Source organism: Cherax quadricarinatus, chromosome 52 (assembly GCF_038502225.1).
Source record: "Cherax quadricarinatus isolate ZL_2023a chromosome 52, ASM3850222v1, whole genome shotgun sequence".
NCBI classification, from domain to species: Eukaryota; Metazoa; Arthropoda; class Malacostraca; order Decapoda; family Parastacidae; genus Cherax; species Cherax quadricarinatus.
In genome coordinates, this window is record NC_091343.1 from 18261191 (window position 1) to 18284796 (window position 23606).

At 44.6% G+C, this 23606-nt stretch overlaps 1 protein-coding gene across 15 annotated transcripts in view; it reads right to left on the bottom strand.

Moving 5' to 3' along the window:
• Positions 1-23606, bottom strand: part of dlg1 (discs large 1) — a 1301051-nt gene that overhangs the window by 54326 nt on the left and 1223119 nt on the right. For 14 of the 15 annotated variants that reach the window (XM_070096113.1, XM_070096114.1, XM_070096105.1 and 11 more), the window contains one exon: positions 8719-13079. The exons of the other annotated variant lie outside the window; for it this stretch is intronic. In XM_070096113.1, the coding sequence (XP_069952214.1) occupies positions 12881-13079 (199 nt within the window). In that variant the 3' untranslated portion in view covers positions 8719-12880. Of the gene's footprint in view, positions 1-8718; positions 13080-23606 lie in introns of those variants that run through there. 15 annotated transcript variants of the gene reach the window in all.

Sequence of the window (23606 nt, forward strand, 5' to 3'; positions counted from 1 at the left end):
ACACACACGCCCCCTCTCTGGGTTTTCTTCTATTTTCTTACTAGTTCTTGTTCTTGTTTATGTCCTCTTCTCTCCATGGGGAAGTGGAACAGAATTCTTCCTCCCTAAGCCATGCGTGTCGTAAGAGGTGATTAAAATGCCAGAAGCAAGGAACTAGTAACCCCTTCTGGATATACAGTGGAACCTCGACTTACGAGTTTAATCCGTTTCGTGACCTAGCTCGTAACTTAATTTGCTGATATATCAATTTTCCTCATTTAAATTAATTGAAATGCCATTAATCCGTCCCAGCAGAATTCCTGCTCTTGGGAGGCAGGACAAAATACTTCATTATAATGCTAATATCAACTCTATGGCTTATTTATCTATCACAGCTGATCTAACATGACAAAATAAATATAACACAAACATATACTCTCTAGAATGATAAACTATGTCATTATGTGACGAGTGGTGGTGGCCATTCCCACTTCCGCTCTGACCATACCTTCCTGTGCTCTTATAAGAGAAAACAGTGTGTTTGTGAGGCTATCTGAACTAGATCACTAGTTTCAAAGGAAAACAATGTACTTATAAATAAGAAATATTGTATAAAAACATAAAACATAATAGAGAATGTAAAGAAATAAACTGGTTTTATATTATTATTATTATAATCAAAAAGAAGCGCTAAGCCACAAGGACTATACAGCGCTGCAGGGCAGGAAGGAAGCGAGGGCATCAGGTGGCAAAAGGGAGATGGATGAGTAATAGGTTACGGATAACAGCGGGGTAGTGGATGGTGAAAGGGTAAAGGGCAGCAAGAGACTGAACTAGAAAGGGCTGAGGGGAGTGCGAAAAGTATCATCAGAGTTTGTGGAGTAAATCAGTCGTTGTCAAGAAGTCAATGAGAGAGTCAGGATTAAAGGAGGGTCCATCAGCAAGAAGGGAAGGTAAAGAGAGAGTAGTAGAACGAAGACGACGTTGGAGGTAAATTCTGCGTGCTCGTTGATAGAGAGGGCAGTCTAACAGAATGTGGCTAATCGATACTGGAACTTGACACTGCTCACAGAGAGGAACAGGGTGCCTCTCCATGAGATACCCATGAGTAAGACGAGTGTGGCCAATGCGAAGGCGGGAGAGAGTGGTCTCCCAACCTCAGCACTGATGACAAGAAGACGGCCAGTAACCTATGCTCGGTTTAATAGAATGAAGTTTGTTACCGAGCAGAGTTGACCAACATTGTTGCCAACGGGTGCGAAGGTGGGTAGCTATTGCAGCAAAATAGTCCAGAAATCGAACACCTCGATAGGAAATTGGTAGGTCATGTACTGCTGACCGCGCAGCAGTGTCTGCCTGTTCATTGCCCTGTACGTCGACATGACCAGGGACCCAACAAAAAACAATATCTTTATGTTTGGTAGAGATACGGCGTAGCCAAAGTTGGATACGGAGAACTAGGGGATGAGATGTATCAAATTTTCGTATAGCCTGTAGAGCACTAAGGGAGTCTGAGACTACTACAAATGATGACACATATAGATCCGATACGAATAAGTGCTGCAAGAATGGCATACAGTTCAGCAGTAAAAATGCTAGCTGAAGATAGTAAATGCCCCCGTACGACGCTGTCCGGAAACACTGCTGCGAATCCGACGCCGTCTGAAGACTTAGAGCCATCTGTGTACACAGAGGTGGCATGAGAATGGGAGTGGAAGTGATCAAGAAAAAGAGAGCGGGAAGCCACCGTAGGCAGTTGAGCTTTCGAGCAAGGGAGTGAGAAAGAACAGACCCGAACAGCTGGAACTTCCCAGGGGGGTAGGGAAAAGTGAGATGCTACATGAACATATAAAGGTGGTAACTGAAGGGAAGACAAGAGTGAATGTAGGCGAAGAGAAAAGGGACGGAGCAAACAGGGGCGGCGAACAAATAAAGAATGTCTACTAATATCGGTGACCATTCTATAAATGGAAGGATTGTGTAGATCGTGAGAGCGTACATAGTAACGAAGGCAATGGGCATCACGGCAATCAGACAAGGATGGAACATTTGCTTCTGTATAGAGGCTCTCAACAGGGAAAGAGCGAAAAGCACCAAGGCACAAACGTAAGCCTTGGTGATGGATAGAGTTAAGGCTAGAGAGAGTAGCAGGAGAGGCCGCGGAATAAATCTGGTCACCATAATCGAGTTTCGATAAAACGAGGGCTGAATGTAGGCGAAGCAGAGTTCGACGATCAGCTCCCCAGGAAAGATGAGCAAGGGTTTTAAGAAGGTTTAGCCGGCTGTGACAAGTTGCCTTCAGAGAGGTAATGTGAGGTTTCCAGGTTAACCGATGGTCAAAGAGAAGGCCTAGAAACCTGACTGTATCACGTTCGGGGATACGGGAGCCATAGAGATACAAAGGATGATCGGAGATAACAGAGCGTCTAGTGAAAGTAATTTGGTGAGTTTTGGTACTTGAAAATTTAAACCCATGTGTGGTGGCCCAAGTGGAAACACGGTCGACCGCATGCTGGAGAGAAACTGCAATAAGGTGACAGTCAGCACCTGCACAAGCAATAGCGAAGTCATCAACATAGAGTGATGACCAAATATTGGGTGGAAGAACAGAGGCCAAATCATTTATAGCAAGGAGAAAAAGTGTTGTGCTTAGAACACATCCCTCAGGGACACCTTCAGCTTGGACGAAGTCCGGGGAAAGAACATTATTGACTCGAACACGGAAATGTCTGTCAGTTAAAAAGTTCTTAAGGAAGGATGGTAGATTGCCTCGGAGGCCTAAGGAATGGGCCTGGGCCAAAATATTATACCTCCAAGTTGTGTCATATGCCTTCTCAAGGTCAAAAAATATGGCAATAACCGAGTGATTATTCGCAAAGGCATTACGAACATACGTATCCAAGCGTAGTAAGGGGTCTATGGTAGAACGACCCTTACAAAAGCCATATTGACTAGCGGAGAGACTGTTGTGAGTCTCTAAATACCACATTAAACGTCGATTTACGAGGCGTTCCATCACTTTGCAAACTGCACTAGTAAGAGCGATGGGGCAATAGTGGGAGGCATCATGTCCTGTAGTACCCGGTTTGCGGAAAGGGAGAACAATGGCAGATTTCCACAGCTGGGGAAGAACTCCTTGTGCCCAAATAAGATTGAAGAGGTGTAAGAGGACTACAAGGGCTGACCGATGTAAATGTTGTAACATACGAATATGAATGTCATCAGGCCCAGCTGCCGGTGATCGGCAAGCTGAGAGCGTTGCCTCCAGTTCTTGAAGTGTAAAAGGCACATTATACTGTTCTTCTCCGAGAGAAGAAAAGTCCAAGGGTACTAACTCTCTGGCAGACTTTGAGAAAAGAAAAGAGGGGCATAGATGGAGCCCTCGGGAAATACGGACCAGATGTGTGCCAAGTTCAATGGCAACGTCGAGAGGGTTTGCTATATCAACACCAGTGACCCGTAGAACAGGAGCCGGGTCAGGAGAGTATTTACCACTCAATTTCCTAACTTTTTTCCAGACTGCACTCATAGAAGAAGCAGAGGTGATGGTGGAAACATAGTCTCGCCAACAAGTGCGTTTAGCTTCACGGATGACACGGCGAGCGTTCGCACGCTTCTGCTTAAAATCAACAAGTCTCTCAGCGGTTCTATTGTACCGGTACCTGCCCCATGCAGCACGTTTCAAACGTACTGCACGAGCACAAGCAGGAGACCACCAAGGCACGCACTTCTGAGAATGCCTGCCTGAGGTTTGGGGTATAGAATGAGAAGCTGCGGTATAAACTGATGTCGAGAAGATGTGTAGGAGCTCATCAATGGAGGATGAAGAAGGAACCTCACTAAAAGCAGTGAGGTGTGAGTAAAGATCCCAATTTGCCCGATCAAATTGCCAGCGAGGGCTACGGAAAGGTGGTGAATAGGAAGGAGAAGTAAGAATGATCGGAAAATGATCGCTGTCATGCAAGTCTGGTAGAACAGACCAGGTGAAGTCTAGTGCAGTGGAGGAAGAGCAGACTGATAGATCGATGCAAGAGAGAGTATGAGTACGAGGATCAAAATGGGTGGGAGTACCCGTATTTAAAACATGGAGGGGGTGAGAGGCGAGAAAAGCCTCCAACTGAATGCCACGTGAGTCACAATGAGACCCCCCCCCCCAGAGGAAATGGTGGGCATTAAAATCACCAAGTAACAGAAGTGGTGGTGGTAAGGATGAAACAAGAAAGGCAAAGTCTGGGATAGAAAATGCTCGAGAAGGAGAGAGATATAAAGAACATATTGTAAACCACTTATTCAAGTGGATACGGGCTGCAGTGTAATGCAGCGAGGTATGGACAAATAGTTGACAGTACGGAATATCATTGCGTAGAAGAAGGGCACTTTCATTAAAGGTCCCATCTGAGAAAGGATCCGAAGAATACAATAAATTATAGCCTGAGATAGGTTGGAAAACAGCCGAGTGTAATTTTGGTTCTTGTAAGCAAGCACCAACAGGGGAAAACCTGGAAAGCAACATCTGAAGCTCACCCCGATTACCCCTGAGGCCGCGGATATTCCACTGTAAATAGGCCATGATTGGCGATGAAGAAAATATCAGGAATCTGTAGGTAAAGGCACCTACGGACTAGAGGGGTTAGAAAAGTCAACGTGTGGTGGCATTGGAAGATGTTCAAGTAGCGAAGGAACGGAGCGTTGCGAAGAATGGGGTTGTGAAGATGGAGGAGAGGGAAGAGAAGGAACAGGAAGTGAATCAGTGTCCATTGAAGGTTTAGTCTCTGCAATATATTCTGAAATGGCTTCAAGTGTTTCTGAATTCAAAGATGTATGGGAGACCATATTGGAGATAGGAGGAGGAGGGTGAGTAAAGATTGGGACAGTAATGGACTGTACCAAAGTAGAGGGGGAGGGAAAAGTGTAAGGGACTGGAGATGAAGTGTGGGGGGGGACAGAAGAGGCAGAAACCTGGGAGGTGGCAGAAGAGGGAGAAACTTGGGAGGGGACGGGGGTGGAAGGCATAGTACGAGGAGGAGGGTGAATCTCCACACTTGTAATAGAGCCAGAGAGAGGGGAAGAACTAGGTACAGAGACTGGAAAGGTAAAGTGTGGAGGTGGAAGAAGGGAAGGAAGGGGCAAAGAAGATTTGAGCAATGTGGATTTTTTGGACTTCTGAGTAGAGGGGCGATTGGTATTAGGTGTCGTACGAGGTCTTGTCGATACTGGGGCTTGTGAGGAAGGACGCGAAGATGTGAGAACAGACTGAGTTGTAGTTGGGACGTCAGAGCCAAGGACAGCAAAAGGATTAGATGCCGTAGTGGCAATAGGAGGGGTAACAACAGAGGAGGCTGCAGAAGATGGGACCCCAGAAGTGGGGGGACGTTTGGAAACACGAGAGTAAGAAACACGGGGTAGTCTCCCTTGGAGGCGGAGATGAGTAACTGCCATAGCATAAGGGAGACCTTCTGCCTCTTTGAGGCAACGGATTTCACGTTCATTTAAGTAGACCTGGCAACGGCGGGAGTATGAAGGGTGAGCTTCATTACAATTAAGGCAAGATGGAGGTTGACTGCAAGATGTATTAGAATGGTCGTCGGCACCACAGACTGGGCATTCGGCCATAGATCTGCAATATTTCGCTGGGTGACCAAAACGCCAGCAATTTCTACATTGTTGCGGTGTATGTATCACCTTTCGAACTTGTAACCGATGTCCCGCGACATATACAGAGGACGGGAGTTCTCGGCTGTCAAAAGTTAAACGAGCCACATTGCAAGGGTAACGTCTCCGCCCCCGGGCAGGAAGGACATAAGTGTCTACTTTGAGGATTGGGAGATCCTGGAGTTCCAGCTGTTCAAAAATGTCATTGCCACATGACTGGAAATTCTGTTGGACTATGGTATGGGGCAGAATGACAGTACCACTACAAGAATTGAGAGAAAGATGTTTTTCAATAGTGATAGGAGTAGTATCGATATTCGAAAGGAGAGAAAGATCATGAGCTTGGGTAGCATTCTGGACAGTGACGATGCGCGTACCGCTCTTGAGAGCGTGAAATGAAATATCTCTGCCAACATGACGCAGGAGCGCTTTGGCAATACTATGGTCAGAAAGGTAGGCAGGAGAAGAAGTTGGTCTTAAAGTAAAGAATTTAGTCCATTGTGTGGTCCGAAACTGAGCGTGGAGAGGGAGTGCTTGACGTGTCGGTCTTTTCTGAGTAGAATGGGAAGGTAACGAAGGAGCATCATCAGGAGATTGATGTTGGCGTTTAGGAGTAGGACCGGAGTTGGTCCGGCATGAAATGGGTGGGCGATTCGAAAATTGCCGTACCGTAGAGGGAGAAGCCGGAAGCATAGTCAAAGGAGAGCGGAGTTCAGACAAATCGAAGGAGTCAGTCGAAGCCACGGTACCTGAAGCGGGTGAGGAAACAGCACCAGCAAGAGGTACAGGGGCATCATGAGTGTCCGAAGAGTGGTCTAAACACAAGGCAGGGTCAGAATGGGGTGCGGTATCAAGAAGGGGCCCGGGGGTAGTGGTTTGATGGACTAGGGCTGCCATGGTTAGGTTACTCCTTTGCTTTTTGTTTTTAAGAAAAAAAAAAGAAAGAAGAAAAGAAAATAAAAATAAAAAAAAGAATAAAAAAAGGGGGGAGCGGGGAGGAATAGTTCCCAGGAGGAATGAAAGGGCCGGAAATCTCCCTCCGCGCCCAAGAGGACCTCAACACCGCTAGTAGCGCAGATGCAGCATGGAACCCGTGCCATACCCTACCCTTCATGCCAGTAAACCAGCAATCCGGGATAGCAACCTCACATCTGCCGAGCTACCTCGGTGGACAAAAGAGAGGGCGGCCAGATATCCGCCACAAAGCATACGTCCTTCGGCCACCACCCCCGGAATCCGAAAGGTGGCTTCCAGAGATACACCCGTCGCCCAAAAGACACCCCAAGCTACTCCGGGATACCGGAGAGGGATCGGGACATCCCCAGGCAATCCAGATTCCACGGCAAACTACGCCACCGCCAAGAACCTCAACGGAATGGGATGGACCCCGGTGTCCTTTCCCCTACCTAGGAACTAGCGCGCCTGTGGGAGAAATCCCGAAGGCCAAAAAGAGGAAGGGCAAAAGGGAGGGGTGAGGAGGAGGAGGAGGAATGGAAAAAGGGGAGGATGGGATAGGGGAGGGGAGAATGGGGGGTAATTAGGTTCGGTCTGAGGAAGAAGACCGACAGGGCTAATTCCTCAGACCAAGAGCCTCTTCACCACGCCAAGGAGCCCCCCTTGAAGAGGAGGGGAGGGGAGAATGGGGGGTAATTAGGTTCGGTCTGAGGAAGAAGACCGACAGGGCTAATTCCTCAGACCAAGAGCCTCTTCACCACGCCAAGGAGCCCCCCTTGAAGAGGAACTGGTTTTATAAAATGTACATACATATTTACCTTGGAGAATTATTATAATAAAAAAGAAGCGCTAAGCCACAAGGGCTATACAGCTTACCTTGGAGAAGAGATGCTGGCAGAGGTTGAGGGTGGAAAAGATGGGCAGAGCAGTATATGCTGTCAGTGACCCTATAAGCAATAACATTGGAGGAGTTCATTTCGTTTTGTCCTTTTTTCTATCGCTTAACTTACTTGTTACACTCTTAATGCTACACTTTATGGACGAACTTAATTGCTACAATTTTAATTTTTTTTTCACTGATTTTTGGCTTTTTCTCCATGCTTTCCTCACTTCTATCTGCAGGGCATTTCAATAAAAACCTGTCCAAGGATGTTTGTTTCATCCTCCCTTTCAGAATGTTTCTGAAATGAGTTAGGAAAGTGTCATTAAATAGCTTCGATGCACAACCAGTTGCAACTTTCTCTGGGCGTTTCCTTTCAATAAATTCTAAGTCTTATCGACTCATACTTTAGTATTGTACACATGGTAAAAGTACTATGCTCGTACTGCCTGGCCAAGTCCACAACCCGCACACCTTGCTTGTGTTTATCTTTGATTTCATGCTTTAATTCCATGGACATCATCCTCTTTTTCTTCTCAGCACTGTCCTTTGCAATTACTTTCTTAGGACCCATGGTTAGAAAAAAAAATTGACAAAATAATTGCACAAAACACAAGCAAAACACGAGAAATGCTTCCACAGCGAGGTAAACGTGCACTGCTGAGGGATGTTGTGGCGTTCGCTGCGCCAACTAGTGGCAGCGTTCTGAAACTCGCTCATTATTATAGGGGGGATTAAACAGCACCTATGGGAGGGAGAGGATGGTAGGTATTCAGGCTTCATTTAGATCAAGAGCCCCTCACCAGCGTCAAGAAACCTCCCTTGAAAGGGAAGCTTGCTCGTAACTTGGATTTTGGCTAACTCAAAACAAAAAATCGACTGAGCAACGGCTTGCATCTCAAACAACTCTTATGTTGAGGCACTCGTAAGTCGAGGTTCCACTGTATTACTAAATTTAAAAGGAGAAACCTTTGGTTTTTCCTTTTGAGCCACCCTGCCTTGGCTGGATGTGGCTGGTTTGTTGAAAAACGATGATGTAGTTGGGAAATGGTCGATGTGTCTAAAAAAAAAAAAAAAAAAAAATAGTTTGATATAAACGAGGCATGACTATTTAATGCAGTCAGGAATATAGGAGCTTATACTAATAGGGAAAGAGTAAAATCATTTTTAGGTCTGTAGAATATCTCCAAAACCCTTGCTAGGCAAGATTACACTGAAGAACAACTCCTGTAGGATAGAATTCAAACACACACTACTTTGAGATAATGTTGTATTTACATACGGGGTTGGAGGGAGGGAGGGAGGGATGGGGAAAGGATGTCAGAGGATGCCCTAGGCAGACCACTGAAGCTGCAAATATTAAGGATTTTATGCAGAGAAGAGGGTTGTAGTGATGGTGCCATGGAGAACATGAAAGATTAGAAATAATCAAAGAGGCTCTGTCACTGACACAGGCAGCAGATTAAATTGAGCAAATTAACTTGTCATCATAAACAGCAAAAGCTTACACTTACATAATTTGCTTTTTCTGTTTATAATACACTGTAATGTATCCAGTAAGTGCTTGACAAATGTAATCATAATACCTCTTCAATATGACATATTGCTCAAGTTGGAAATTCTGCCAAGTTATTAGTGTTTTACAAAAGAAGGTAACCAAGTTCATTGAGACATTACTAATCTCTGTTAACAACACAAATGACAGACAAGTGACCTGTCACTGACAAAAGGACAGCCAGTTTGAACTGACGCAGAAAGATAATTGTAAATGCTCACACTTCACTGTCAAGGGTGTTGTTTCAGTAGAATTATCAAGGCAACAGTGTTAAATGTACGAGATTTTCACACTGATTTGTTGTAGATTTTACAATTTCATGTAATCTAGCACATCAATTTTTTTTTTTTGCATTATGTAAAATAAATGAATAAACTGGGCAAATAGTCTTGCATACTTCACAAATGAAAGCACTGTGTTTAATACAAGGATGGGTCATTAATGTTGCCCTTTAAGAGTATATCCAAGGCTGTCAGTTTTGATATCTTGTCGCAGAGCCAATATAGGTAATCCAACAAGAAGTATTCCTATATGGTATGTAGCTAGGCTAATTAAGTTCCTGTAAATTCTAACTCTAGATATGTGGATCTTCACTGAATATTTGTATCACAACCCAGCCCACTATGAATATTGAATACTTTAACTAATGAACCAACCCTACCATTTTAAATTAGGAAGCCTTACCCCTGCTGACATTGTAATTATGTATATGTACACAATGAAGCTTGAGTTATTGTCAATAATGTTTGCTGGAACAACAGAAAATACATTAATCAAATGTCCTCGGCTGCCCAATGACTAGTAATTAAATTCATTGCATACTACTAGCTGTAAAATTTCTTCCATAAAACACATCAATACGGCTCAGGCAGGTCCACTAAATAATCCACAAATCAGATACACCATACTCAATTGCATATATTGGAAAGCAATTAACCTAACCATATACCATTCAAAAGCCCATCACCATGGGCTTCTTTGCAAATGGACATGTAAAGAGAAATTCTAATACAATAACATACATATCATACAAGTATCTACACACATTAGTCCAAGAACCTCCAGAGATCTAAAAGCATGGTGAAAACATAATAAATTAATATACTGTACAATGCACATTTTGTGCTATAAAAAGTTGACTTAAAGGAATTAAAACTACTACTGTAAGCTCCCACTGCATCATTACACTACATATTTACAAACACCAACTTACAGTACAATACATACAAACAATGCAGAGCTGAAGAGGGGGGATACAAAAATATTTTAAAAGGAAGTTATCCACATGGCACCATAACTAAAACACAGAAAATTACCTTTAGAGTTTAGATCATAAGGAATACAGATAAATAGGTCATTGACAAAATATGTTAACAATAATTTGTAAAACTCACACTTGTAACAACGACATAATAACCTTTCTCTCTCTAGGATTCAGCACTTTTTCAGAGTGGTTTAATATTATTGAAGCATCCTACTTGATACAATTTAAATACCAGACCACAGTCACTAAACCTTTCATTTATTCTCTCCTTCTTTAAAACTTGTTTACTGGTCTATTCCATGTAGATTATAATTTTATATGACTAACAAACAAACTGGTGTAAGTTAAATATACTGTCATTTTGATAATGCATGAATCAAAAGCTTTGAATAAATCTTCAAATGAGGAAAGTTCAATAAAATTTTAACTACCACATACCATACTCTTAATTCTTAATAATAATGATCCTTATTTTCATTAAAACTTTAGCTTGTACAAGATGACACTGCATTAAAGCTAATATCACTGAGGTATCAACTCAAAAGTAATCTACAGGTACTTGAATATATATCTACAAATTTCAATAATGCTGTGGCTGAACAGCCATAGTACTCTATTACCAGTCTATCTGTAGTTTCCATAAACATTTATGTTACCACTGCTTCGAACTGTTCTGGGGTTTCTGTAGTTATCAGTTAACAATCTTTTTATAGCGGAGACACAAGGACAGAACCTTAAAAACCTATCAACATTTCATCCATACTATGATACGATAAACAGCTCATGTAACAAAAGGTGACCAGCCATTCATCACTAAATGAAATTATGAATGCATTATACATCATTCTGTGGTACAGTAGTTATTAGTCATTCACCAATTTTCAGGATTTTATGTAAGGCTTATTCCTTATTCTTACTTGTAGAGAACATCAGTGAAAAATCCTAAAATTGGTGAAACTTCCTATTCTGTTAACCCTGCCACTCGTACAAGAACAACCAGGTAGGGATCGTGGAGATGAGACTAAGTCAACAGCCATACATGATAAAAATAACTAAGGCTCCTTTTTGCCTCCTTCACTACCATTTGATTATCTGTATTGCCTTCTGCACCTGACAAGTTGAGACAGCAAGAACCTGAGCTTTCTATCATAATTGGATGTGACCTAAAGCACTAGTTCTAAACAAGGTATGAGATTACAGCATCAACATTAGTGACACAGTCAGCAGTTTGTTTTTATTTATATTTTTTAAGGCCCATCATTTCTCGTCTTCAACAAAGAAGTGAACCTAAACCAAGAGCTTTGAGATAAAACAGCTGTTTGTAACATAACTACTTTGGTTTTTCTTTCCGACCTCAGCATCAGAGGTTTAACTCTTGCGAGATCAGGAGAAAATCTACTCCTGAGAGTTCTTTATCAAACATGTGGTTCAATGCACCATCATACAATTGCCACTTTCAAGACACATTTCTTGGAATAATTAGCAATTTTCTTTTCGAGAAAAGGTTCATTAGGCAAGAATGGAACACTACTTTTCATATAGAGAACAACAAATTTGCTTATATCTACTTGCAGTCACCAGTAAACTACGGTACACAACATTTTCCATTATCAACATCTACCTTCCACCAGGAACATAGAAATTTGTGTATCATAATTCTTCCCCACAATCTTGAGGCTGCTCTAAATTCCTCACCCTGAAATAATAGTTTCCTAAAATGATAGATAGCTACTAAATTAATACTTAAAATTTCATTAAGATGTCCAAGAATAATTAACAGAAACAAGGATTTATTTTAGTAACATTTAACAATGAAAAATACAATTAAATAAAAAATAGGCATCTTCATTTCACCTTTGATATCACAAATCTGAGTCTAGGTCAAGTGACAAATTTAAAAATTCCCAGTTAGAAGAAAGAAATAAAGAAAAATGATTCAAGGGTAACATTAAGTACCTTATTCCATGCACTGTCAACCTAACATATACTCCATAAACCTACTCTTTATATCCAAAAATTTAGATATGAATGGATTTAATGATACTACTCCTGAGGTACACAGGCTTAGATAAGGAAATTACCTGAAAATGCCATAAACATTGTCAGGCATTTAATTAAAAAAGGAAGTTGGGATCTGGATAGTAACAGGGGATCACCCAACCAGCTTTGTCTAATATAATCAATTTCCCTTCATGCTGTAGTAAAGGCATAAAACTCTTATATTACAATGAAAAGGTTCAATGGTATGGGTTTCACCATTATGAGATATATATATATGAATATAATATCTCTAGAATAATATCTTCAAAAATCAATAGGTTCACCGAGACATAAAACAGGCAAGAGCCTATATATGGAAATAATCTCTAGCCCATTACAGACTTCTTGGCTGTTTAAACAGCTGACTTTGCTATTTCTTGTGGAGATTATTTATCTGGATTGTCCAATGGCTGTATTGGCATTATATTTTCAAGCATCAATAATAGTTCATATAGTGGAAAATAACAGCTGTCATTAACGAGACATCTCCTTTTCATGCAACAAAATGTTTAAGCGTGGGATATACAGGTGACCCTATAAGGGAGCTTCCCTTATCTTATAGTTTTTCCTTACAAGTCACCCAAATCTTTGGGCCAGAATGTTGGTGGATCAGATCCTTTACACGTGCATAAACCTCCTCTGGTGTATCACCAGCCACAATTGCTGTGAAGTACTCACCAAAATCACCCTCTACCTTGAGAGCACGCTCATAAGTTTTACGAGCTTGCTCTTCTGTCATTCTTTTATTCCATTCCCTGAAAATATAGTGAGAGAATAAAGTATGATGGTGGAAACCAATATTTTTTTTTTTATAGCACACCAGCCATCCCCTACTGAGATATGGCAACTCAAAACAGAAGAAACACTTTTCACCATCATTCACTATCACTGGCTTGCCTGAGGCACTCAGATACTACAGTTTAGATTTTCCTCCAAACTGCAAATATTCACACCCCTCCTTCAGAATGCAGGCACTACACTTCCCATCTCCAGGACTCAGGTCCAGCTAACTGGTTTCCCAGAGGCCCTTCACAAAATGTTACCTTGCTCACACTCCAACAGCTCATCAAGTCCTAAAAGCCATTTGCTTCCACTCACTCCTACCTAACATGTTCTCACATGCCTGCTGGATGTCCTAGCCCCTCCCTCCAACCTATTTTGTCCCATTCTCTCTAAATATCCAAACCACCTCAACAAACCCTCCTCAGCCCTCTGGATAATACTTTTGGTAACCATGCACCTCCTCCTAATCTCTCTGTATAATATTTATGTCACACATTGCCCTTAGATACAATATCTCCACTGTCTCCAGCCTCCTCCTCCTCACTCCAACATTCACAACCCATGTTTCACACCCATATAAGAGTGTTGGTGTCACTATACACTCGTACATTCCCCTTTTCGCCTCCACAGGTAACATTCTTTGTCTCCACAGATACCTCAATGGACCTTCCCCCTTCACCTTCATCAATTCTATGATTTAACTAGTCTTTCATATACCCATCTGCCAACACGTCAACTCCCAGATTATTATTATAATCAAAAAGAAGCGCTAAGCCACAAGGGCAATACAGCGCTGCAGGGTAGGGAAGGAAGCGAGGGTATTGGATGGCAGAAGGGAGGGGGGATGATCAGCAGGTTACAGAAAACAGTGGGGCAGGGGATAGTACGGGGGTAGAGGGTAGCAAGAGATTGAAGTATTATTATTATAATCAAAAAGAAGCGCTAAGCCACAAGGGCTATACAGCGCTGCAGGGTAGGGAAGGAAGCAAGGGAATTGGATGGCAGAAGGGAGGGGGGATGATCAGCAGGTTACAGAAAACAGCGGGGCAGGGGATAGTACGGGGGTAGAGGGTAGCAAGAGATACAAGTAGAAAGGGCTGAAAGTATCAGAATTTGTGAAGTAAGTCAGTCGTTGTCAAAAAGTCAATGAGAGAGTCCGGATGAAAGGTGGGTCCATCAGCGAGAAGGGAAGGTAAAGAGAGAGCAGCGGGGCGAAGACGACGACAGAGGTAAATTCTGCGTGCTCGTTGATAAAGTGGGCAGTCCAACAGAATGTGGCTGACTGATAATGGAGCTTGGCAATTCTCACAGAGAGGAGCAAGACGCCTCTCCATGAGATATCCATGAGTAAGACGAGTATGGCCAATGCGAAGACGGGAGAGAGTAGTCTCCCAACCTCGACACTGGTGATAAGAAGACGGCCAGTAACCTATACTCGGTTTAATAGACTGAAGTTTGTTGCCGAGCATAGTAGACCAACGTTGTTGCCAACGGGTGTGAAGGTGGGAAGATATTACAGCAAAATAGTCCGTACATGGAATACCTCTATAAGAAACTGGTAGGTCATGTACTGCTGACCGCGCAGCAGTGTCTGCCTGTTCATTGCCCTGTACGTCAACATGACCAGGGACCCAACAAAAAACAATATCTTTATGCTTAGTAAAGATGCGGCGTAGCCAAAGTTGGATACGGAGGACTAAGGGGTGAGGTGTATCAAATTTTTGTATAGCCTGTAAAGCACTAAGGGAGTCTGAGACAACCACAAATGATGACACAGGCATAGATGCAATACGGATAAGTGCTGTAAGGATGGCATATAATTCAGCAGTAAAAATACTAGCTGAAGATAGTAAATGCCCTTGTACGACGCTGTCCGGAAACACTGCTGCGAATCCTACGCCGTCAGAAGACTTAGAGCCATCTGTGTACACAGCAATGGCATGAGAATGAGAGTGAAAGTGGTCAAGAAAAAGAGAGCGGGAAGCGACCGTAGACAGTTGGGCTTTCGAGCAAGGGAGGGAGAAAGAACAGACTCGAACAGCTGGAACTTCCCAGGGGGGTAGGGAAAAGTGAGATGCTACATGTACATAGAAAGGTGGTAGTTGAAGAGAAGACAAGAGCGAATGAAGGCGAAGAGAGAAGGGACGGAGTAAGCAGGGGCGGCGAACAAATAAAGAATGTCTACTAATATCAGTGACCATTCTATAAATGGAAGGATTGCGGAGATCATGAGAGCGTACATAGTAGCGCAGGCAATGGGCATCACGGCGATCGGATAAGGATGGAACGTTCGCTTCTGCATAGAGGCTTTCGACAGGGGAAGAGCGAAAAGCACCAAGGCATAAACGTAATCCTTGGTGATGAATGGGGTTAAGGCTAGAGAGAGTAGCAGGAGATGCCGCTGAATAGATCTGGTCACCATAATCAAGTTTCGATAAAATAAGGGTGGAATGTAGGTGAAGGAGGGTTCGACGATCAGCTCCCCACGAAAGATGAGCAAGGGTTTTAAGAAGGTTCAGCCGGCTGTGACAAGTTGCCTTCAGAGAGGTAATGTGAGGTTTCCAGGATAACCTACGATCAAAGAGGAGGCCCAGAAACTTGACTGTATCACGTTCAGGGATACGTGAGCCATAGAGGTACAAAGGATGATCAGAGATGACAGAGCGTCTAGTGAAAGTGATTTGGTGGGTTTTAGTGCTGGAAAATTTAAACCCATGTGTGGTGGCCCAATTGGAAACACGGTCGACTGCATGCTGGAGAGAAACTGTAAGGAGGTGACAGTCAGCGCCTGCACAGGCAATAGCGAAGTCATCAACATAGAGTGATGACCAAATATTTGATGGAAGACTAGAGGCCAAATCATTAATAGCAAGGAGAAAAAGTGTTGTGCTCAGAACACATCCCTGGGGGACACCTTCAGCTTGGACAAAGTCCGGGGAGAGCACATTATTAACCCGAACACGGAAATGCCTGTCAGTTAAAAAGTTCTTAAGGAAGGATGGTAGATTGCCTCGAAGGCCTAAGGAGTGGACTTGGGCTAAAATATTATACCTCCAAGTTGTGTCATATGCCTTCTCAAGGTCAAAAAATATGGCAATAACTGAGTGGTTATTCGCAAAGGCATTACGAACATACGTATCCAAGCGCAGTAAGGGGTCTATGGTAGAACGTCCCTTACGAAAGCCATATTGACGAGTGGAGAGACTGTTGTGTGTCTCTAAATACCACACTAAACGTCTATTTACTAGACGTTCCATTACTTTGCAAACTGCACTGGTAAGAGCAATGGGACGATAGTGGGAGGTTTCATGTCCCGTAGTGCCTGGTTTGCGGAAAGGGAGAACAATGGCGGATTTCCACAGCTGTGGAAGAACTCCTTGTGACCAAATAAGATTGTAAAGGCGTAATAGGACTGCAAGGGCTGACTGATGTAAATGTTGTAGCATACGAATATGAATGTCGTCGGGCCCAGCTGCCGATGATCGACAAGCTGAGAGTGTTGCCTCCAGTTCTTGAAGTGTAAAAGGCACATTATACTGTTCTTCTCTGAGAGAAGAAAAGTCCAAGGGTGCTAACTCTCTGGCAGACTTTGAGGAAAGAAATGAGGGGCATAGATGGAGTCCCTGAGAAATACGGACCAGATGATTGCCAATTTCATTGGCAACATCTAGTGGGTTTGCTATATCAACACCGGCAACTCGCAGAACAGGAGCCGGGTCAGGAGAATATTTACCACTCAGTTTTCGTACTTTTTTCCAGACTGCACTCATAGAGGAAGCAGAGGTGATGGTGGAGACATAATCTCGCCAGCAAGTGCGTTTAGCGTCACGGATGACACGGCGAGCGATCGCACGCTTCTGTTTAAAATCAAGGAGTCGCTCTGTGGTTCTATTGTACCGGTACCTGCCCCATGCAGCGCGTTTCAAACGTACTGCACGAGCACAAGCAGGAGACCACCAAGGCACGCATTTCTGAGAATGCCTGCCCGAAGTTTGGGGTATAGAATGAGAAGCTGCGGTGAAAACGGAGGACGAGAAGAGGTGTAAAAGCTCATCGATGGAGGACGAAGAAGGAACCTCTTTAAAAACAGTCAGGTGTGAGTAAAGGTTCCAATTTGCCCGATTAAATTGCCAGCGTGGGGTGCGAAGAGGTGGCGAATATGAAGGGGAAGAAAGAATGATTGGGAAATGATCACTGTCATGTAAGTCCGGGAGAACAGACCAAGTAAAGTCTAATGCGGCGGAGGAAGAGCAAACTGAGAGATCGATGCAAGAGAGAGTATGAGTCCGAGGATCAAAATGGGTGTGAGTACCTGTATTTAAAACATGGAGGGGGTGGGTGGCAAGAAAAGCCTCTAACTGAATTCCACGGGAATCACAGTGAGACCCTCCCCAGAGGAAATGGTGGGCATTAAAATCACCAAGTAACAGAATCGGTGGCGGTAATGACGAAACAAGGAAGGCAAAATCCGGAATAGATAATGCCCGAGAAGGAGAGAGATATAAAGAACAGAGCGTATACCACCTATGTAAGTGGATACGGGCTGCTGTGTAATGCAGCGAAGTATGAATAAATAGTTGATGGTACGGAATATCAGTGCGGAGAAGAAGGGCACTTTCATTAAAGGTCCCATCAGGAAAAGGATCTGAAGAATACAACAAATTATAGCCTGAGATGTGAGAAATAACAGCAGAGTGTAATTTTGGTTCCTGTAAGCAAACACCAACAGGGGCAAACTGGGAGAGTAACATCTGAAGCTCACCCCGATTACCCCTGAGGCCGCGTATATTCCACTGTAAAAAGGCCATGATTGGCAATGATAAAGATACTTGAAATCCGCAGGTAAGGGTTCCTACGGACTAGAAGGGTTAGAAAAGTCCACATGCGGAGGCAGTGGAAAATGTTCAAGCAGCGAAGGAACGGTGCGCTGTGAAGAAAGGAGTTGCGCAGATGGAGCAGAGGAGAGAGAAAGAGCGGAAGGTGGATCAGTGTCCATTGATGGTTTGGTCTCTGCAATATATTCAGAGATTGCTTCAAGTGTTTCGGAATTCAGAGATGTCGTATGGGAGACAATATTGGGAATGGTAGGGGGAGGATGAGTAAAGATTGGAACTGTATTGGACTGTACCAAGGTAGGGGGGGGCGAAAGGGTGGAGGGAACTGGAGAAGCGTGGCAGGGGACAGAAGAGACAGGAACCTGGGAGGTGGCAGAAGAGGAAGAAACTTGGGAGGGAACAGGGGAGGAAGGTACATTACGAGGAGGAGGGTGAACCTCTGCACTTGTAACCGAGCCAGTGAGAGGGGAAGAACTAGGGACAGAGACAGGGAGGGTAAAATGAGGAGGTGGAAGATGGGTAGGAGGTGTTACCGGACCTTTTTTTGACTTTTGAGAAGTAGAGGGACGATTGGGAAGAGGTGTCGTACGAGGTCTCGTCGATACTGAGGCTAGTAAGAGAGAACTCGAAGAAGCGAGATTAGACTGAGGCGTTGAAGTAGGGACGTCTGAGCCGAGGACAGCAAAAGGATTAGATACAGGAGTGATTATGGGAGAGGTAACCACAGAGGTGGGTGTAGAAGATGGGATACCAGAAGTGGGGGGACGTTTTGAAACACGGGAATAAGAAACACGTGGGAGTCTCCCTTGGAGGCGGAGATGAGAAACTGCCATGGCATAAGGGAGACCTTCTGTCTCTTTGAGGTAACGGATTTCCCGCTCGTTTAAATAGACCTGACAACGGCGAGAGTACGAAGGGTGAGCCTCATGACAGTTAAGGCAAGAGGGAGATCGATTGCAAGACGTATTAGAATGGTCATCGGCACCACAGACTGGGCATTCGGCGATAGATCTGCAATATTTCGCTGGATGGCCAAATCGCCAGCAATTTCTACACTGTTGTGGTGTAGGGATCACCTTTCGAACTTGTAACCGATGTCCTGCTATATAAACGGAGGATGGGAGTTCTCGGCTGTCAAAAGTTAAACGAGCCACATTGCTAGGGTATCGTCTCCGCCCACGGGCAGGAAGAACGTAAGTGTCTACCTTGAGGATTGGGAGATCTTGGAGTTCCAGCTGTTCGAGAATGTCGGTGCCACATGTCTGGAAATTTTGTTGAACTATGGTATGGGGCAGAATAACGGTACCACTACAAGAATTGAGGGAATGATGTTTTTCAAGGGTGACAGGAACAGTATCTATATGGGAAAGACGAGAGAGCTCACGAGCCTGGGTAGCATTCTGTACGGTAATGATGCGCGTACCGCTCTTAAGAGCATGAAAAGAAATATCTTTACCAACATGGCGTAGGAGTGCCTTGCCAATACTATGGTCAGAAAGATAGGCAGTAGAGGAAGTTGGTCGTAAAGTGAAGAATTTAGTCCACTGTTCAGTCTGAAACTGAGCGTGGAAAGGTAGTGAAGGACGTGTCAATCGTTTCTGAGAAGAACGAGAAGGTGAAGGTGGAGAAGTATCATCAGCAGGTAATTGTCGTTGACGTTTAGGCGTGGGACCAGAGTTGGTCCGACGTGGAACGGGTCGGCGATTTGAAAATTGCCGCACCGTAGAGGGAGAGGCCGGAAGCATAGTCAGAGGAGAGCGAAGGTCTGATAAATCGAAGGAGTCAGTCGAGGCCTCAGTACCTGAAGCGGGTGAGGAAACAGCACCGGCAATAGGTACAGAGGCATGAGGAATGTCTGAAGAGTGGTCCAAAGACGAGGCGGGGTCAGAACGGGGTGCGGTATCAAGAAGGGGCCCGGGGGTACTAGGTTCATGGACTAGGGCTGCCATGGTTAGGTTACTTCTTTCTTTTTGTTTTTAAGAAAAAAAAAGAAAGAAGAAAAGAAAATAAAAACAAAAAAAAGAAAAAAAAGGGGGGACCGGGGAGGGATAGTTCCTAGGAGGAATGAAAGGGCCAGAAATCTCCCTCCGCGCCCAAGAGGACTCGACACCGCTAGTAGCGCAGATGCAGCATGGAACCCGTGCCATACCCTACCCTTCATGCCAGTAAACCAGCAATCTGGGATAGCAACCTCACATCTGCCGAGCTACCTCGGTGGACAAAAGAGAGGGCGGCCGGATATCCGCCACAAAGCATACCTCCTTCAGCCACCACCCCCGGAATCCGAAAGGTGGCTTCCAGAGATACACCCGTCGCCCAAAAGACACCCAAAGCTACTCCGGGATACCGGAGAGGGATCGGGACATCCCTAGGCAATCCAGATTCCACGGCAAACTACGCCACCGCCAAGAAACCTCAACGGAATGGGATGGACCCCGGTGTCCTTTCCCCTACCTAGGAACTAGCGCGCCTGTGGGAGAAATCACGAAGGCTAAAAAGAGGAAGGGCAAAAGGGAGGGGTGAGGAGGAGGAGGAGGAATGGAAAAAGGGGAGGATGGGGAGGATGGGATAGGGGAGGGGAGAATGGGGGGTAATTAGGTTCGGTCTGAGGAAGAAGACCGACAGGGCTAATTCCTCAGACCAAGAGCCTCTTCACCACGCCAAGGAGCCCCCCTTGAAGAGGAAGAGATTGAAGTAGAAAGGGCTGAAGGTATCAGAATTTGTGAAGTAAGTCAGTTGTTGTCAAAAAGTCAATGAGAGAGTCCGGATGAAAGGTGGGTCCATCAGCGAGAAGGGAAGGTAAAGAGAGAGCAGCAGAGCGAAGACGACGACAGAGGTAAATTCTGCGTGCTCGTTGATAAAGTGGGCAGTCCAACAGAATGTGGCTGACTGATAATGGAACTTGGCAATTCTCACAGAGAGGAGCAAGACGCCTCTCCATGAGATATCCATGAGTAAGACGAGTATGGCCAATGCGAAGACGGGAGAGAGTAGTCTCCCAACCTCGACACTGGTGATAAGAAGACGGCCAGTAACCTATACTCGGTTTAATAGATTGAAGTTTGTTGCCGAGCATAGTAGACCAACGTTGTTGCCAACGGGTGTGAAGGTGGGAAGATATTGCAGCAAAATAGTCCGTAAATGGAATACCTCTATAAGAAACTGGTAGGTCATGTACTGCTGACCGCGCAGCAGTGTCTGCCTGTTCATTGCCCTGTACGTCAACATGACCAGGGACCCAACAAAAAACAACATCTTTATGCTTGGTAAAGATGCGGCGTAGCCAAAGTTGGATACGGAGGACTAAGGGGTGAGGTGTATCAAATTTTTGTATAGCCTGTAAAGCACTAAGGGAGTCTGACACAACCACAAATGATGACACAGGCATAGATGCAATACAGATAAGTGCTGTAAGGATGGCATATAATTCAGCAGTAAATATACTAGCCGAAGATAGTAAATGCCCTTGTACAACGCTGTCCCGAAACACTGCTGCGAATCCTACGCCGTCAGAAGACTTAGAGCCATCTGTGTACACAGCAATGGCATGAGAATGAGAGTGAAAGTGGTCAAGAAAAAGAGAGCGGGAAGCGACGTAGACAGTTGGGCTTTCGAGTAAGGGAGGGAGAAAGAACAGACTCGAACAGCTGGAACTTCCCAGGGGGGTAGGGAAAAGTGAGATGCTACATGTACATAGAAAGGTGGTAGTTGAAGAGAAGACAAGAGCGAATGAAGGCGAAGAGAGAAGGGACGGAGTAAACGGGCGGCGAACAAATAAAGAATGTCTACTAATATCAGTGACCATTCTATAAATGGAAGGATTGCGGAGATCATGAGAGCGTACATAGTAGTGCAGGCAATGGGCATCACGGCGATCGGATAAGGATGGAACGTTCGCTTCTGCATAGAGGCTCTCGACAGGGGAAGAGCGAAAAGCACCAAGGCATAAACGTAATCCTTGGTGATGAATGGGGTTAAGGCTAGAGAGAGTAGCAGGAGATGCCGCTGAATAGATCTGGTCACCATAATCAAGTTTCGATAAAATAAGGGTGGAATGTAGGCGAAGGAGGGTTCGACGATCAGCTCCCCATGAAAGATGAGCAAGGGTTTTAAGAAGGTTCAGCCGGCTGTGACAAGTTGCCTTCAGAGAGGCAATGTGAGGTTTCCAGGATAACCTACGATCAAAGAGGAGGCCCAGAAACTTGACTGTATCACGTTCAGGGATACGGGAGCCATAGAGGTACAAAGGATGATCGGAGATGACAGAGCGTCTAGTGAAAGTGATTTGGTGGGTTTTAGTGCTGGAAAATTTAAACCCACGTGTGGTGGCCCAATTGGAAACACGGTCGACTGCATGTTGGAGAGAAACTGTAATGAGGTGACAGTCAGCGCCTGCACAGGCAATAGCGAATTCATCAACATAGAGTGATGACCAAATATTTGATGGAAGACTCGAGGCCAAATCATTAATAGCAAGGAGAAAAAGTGTTGTGCTCAGAACACATCCCTGGGGGACACCTTCAGCTTGGATAAAGTCCGGGGAGAGCACATTATTAACCCGAACACGGAAATGCCTGTCAGTTAAAAAGTTCTTAAGGAAGGATGGTAGATTGCCTCGAAGGCCTAAGGAGTGGGCTTGGGCTAAAATATTATATCTCCAAGTTGTGTCATATGCCTTCTCAAGGTCAAAAAATATGGCAATAACTGAGTGGTTATTCGCAAAGGCATTACGAACATACGTATCCAAGCGTAGTAAGAGGTCTATGGTAGAACGTCCCTTACGAAAGCCATATTGACGAGTGGAGAGACTGTTGTGTGTCTCTAAATACCACACTAAACGTCTATTTACTAGGTGTTCCATTACTTTGCAAACTGCACTGGTAAGAGCAATGGGACGACAGTGGGAGGTTTCATGTCCCGTAGTGCCTGGTTTGCGGAAAGGGAGAACAATGGCGGATTTCTACAGCTGTGGAAGAACTCCTTGTGACCAAATAAGATTGTAAAGGCGTAATAGGACTGCAAGGGCTGACTGATGTAAATGTTGTAGCATACGAATATGAATGTCGTCGGGCCCAGCTGCCGATGATCGACAAGCTGAGAGTGTTGCCTCCAGTTCTTGAAGTGTAAAAGGCACATTATACTGTTCTTCTCTGAGAGAAGAAAAGTCCAAGGGTGCTAACTCTCTGGCAGACTTTGAGGAAAGAAATGAGGGGCATAGATGGAGTCCCTGAGAAATACGGACCAGATGATTGCCAATTTCACTGGCAACATCTAGTGGGTTTGCTGTATCAACACCGGCAACCCGTAGAACAGGAGCCGGGTCAGGAGAATATTTACCACTCAGTTTTCGTACTTTTTTCCAGACTGCACTCATAGAGGAAGCAGAGGTGAAGGTGGAGACATAATCTCGGCAGCAAGTGCGTTTAGCATCACGGATGACACTGCGAGCGATCGCACGCTTCTGTTTAAAATCAAGGAGTCGCTCTGTGGTTCTATTGTACCGGTACCTGCCCCATGCAGCGCGTTTCAAACGTACTGCACGAGCACAAGCAGGAGACCATCAAGGCACGCATTTCTGAGAATGCCTGCCCGAAGTTTGGGGTATAGAATGAGAAGCTGCGGTGAAAACGGAGGACGAGAAGAGGTGTAAAAGCTCATCGATGG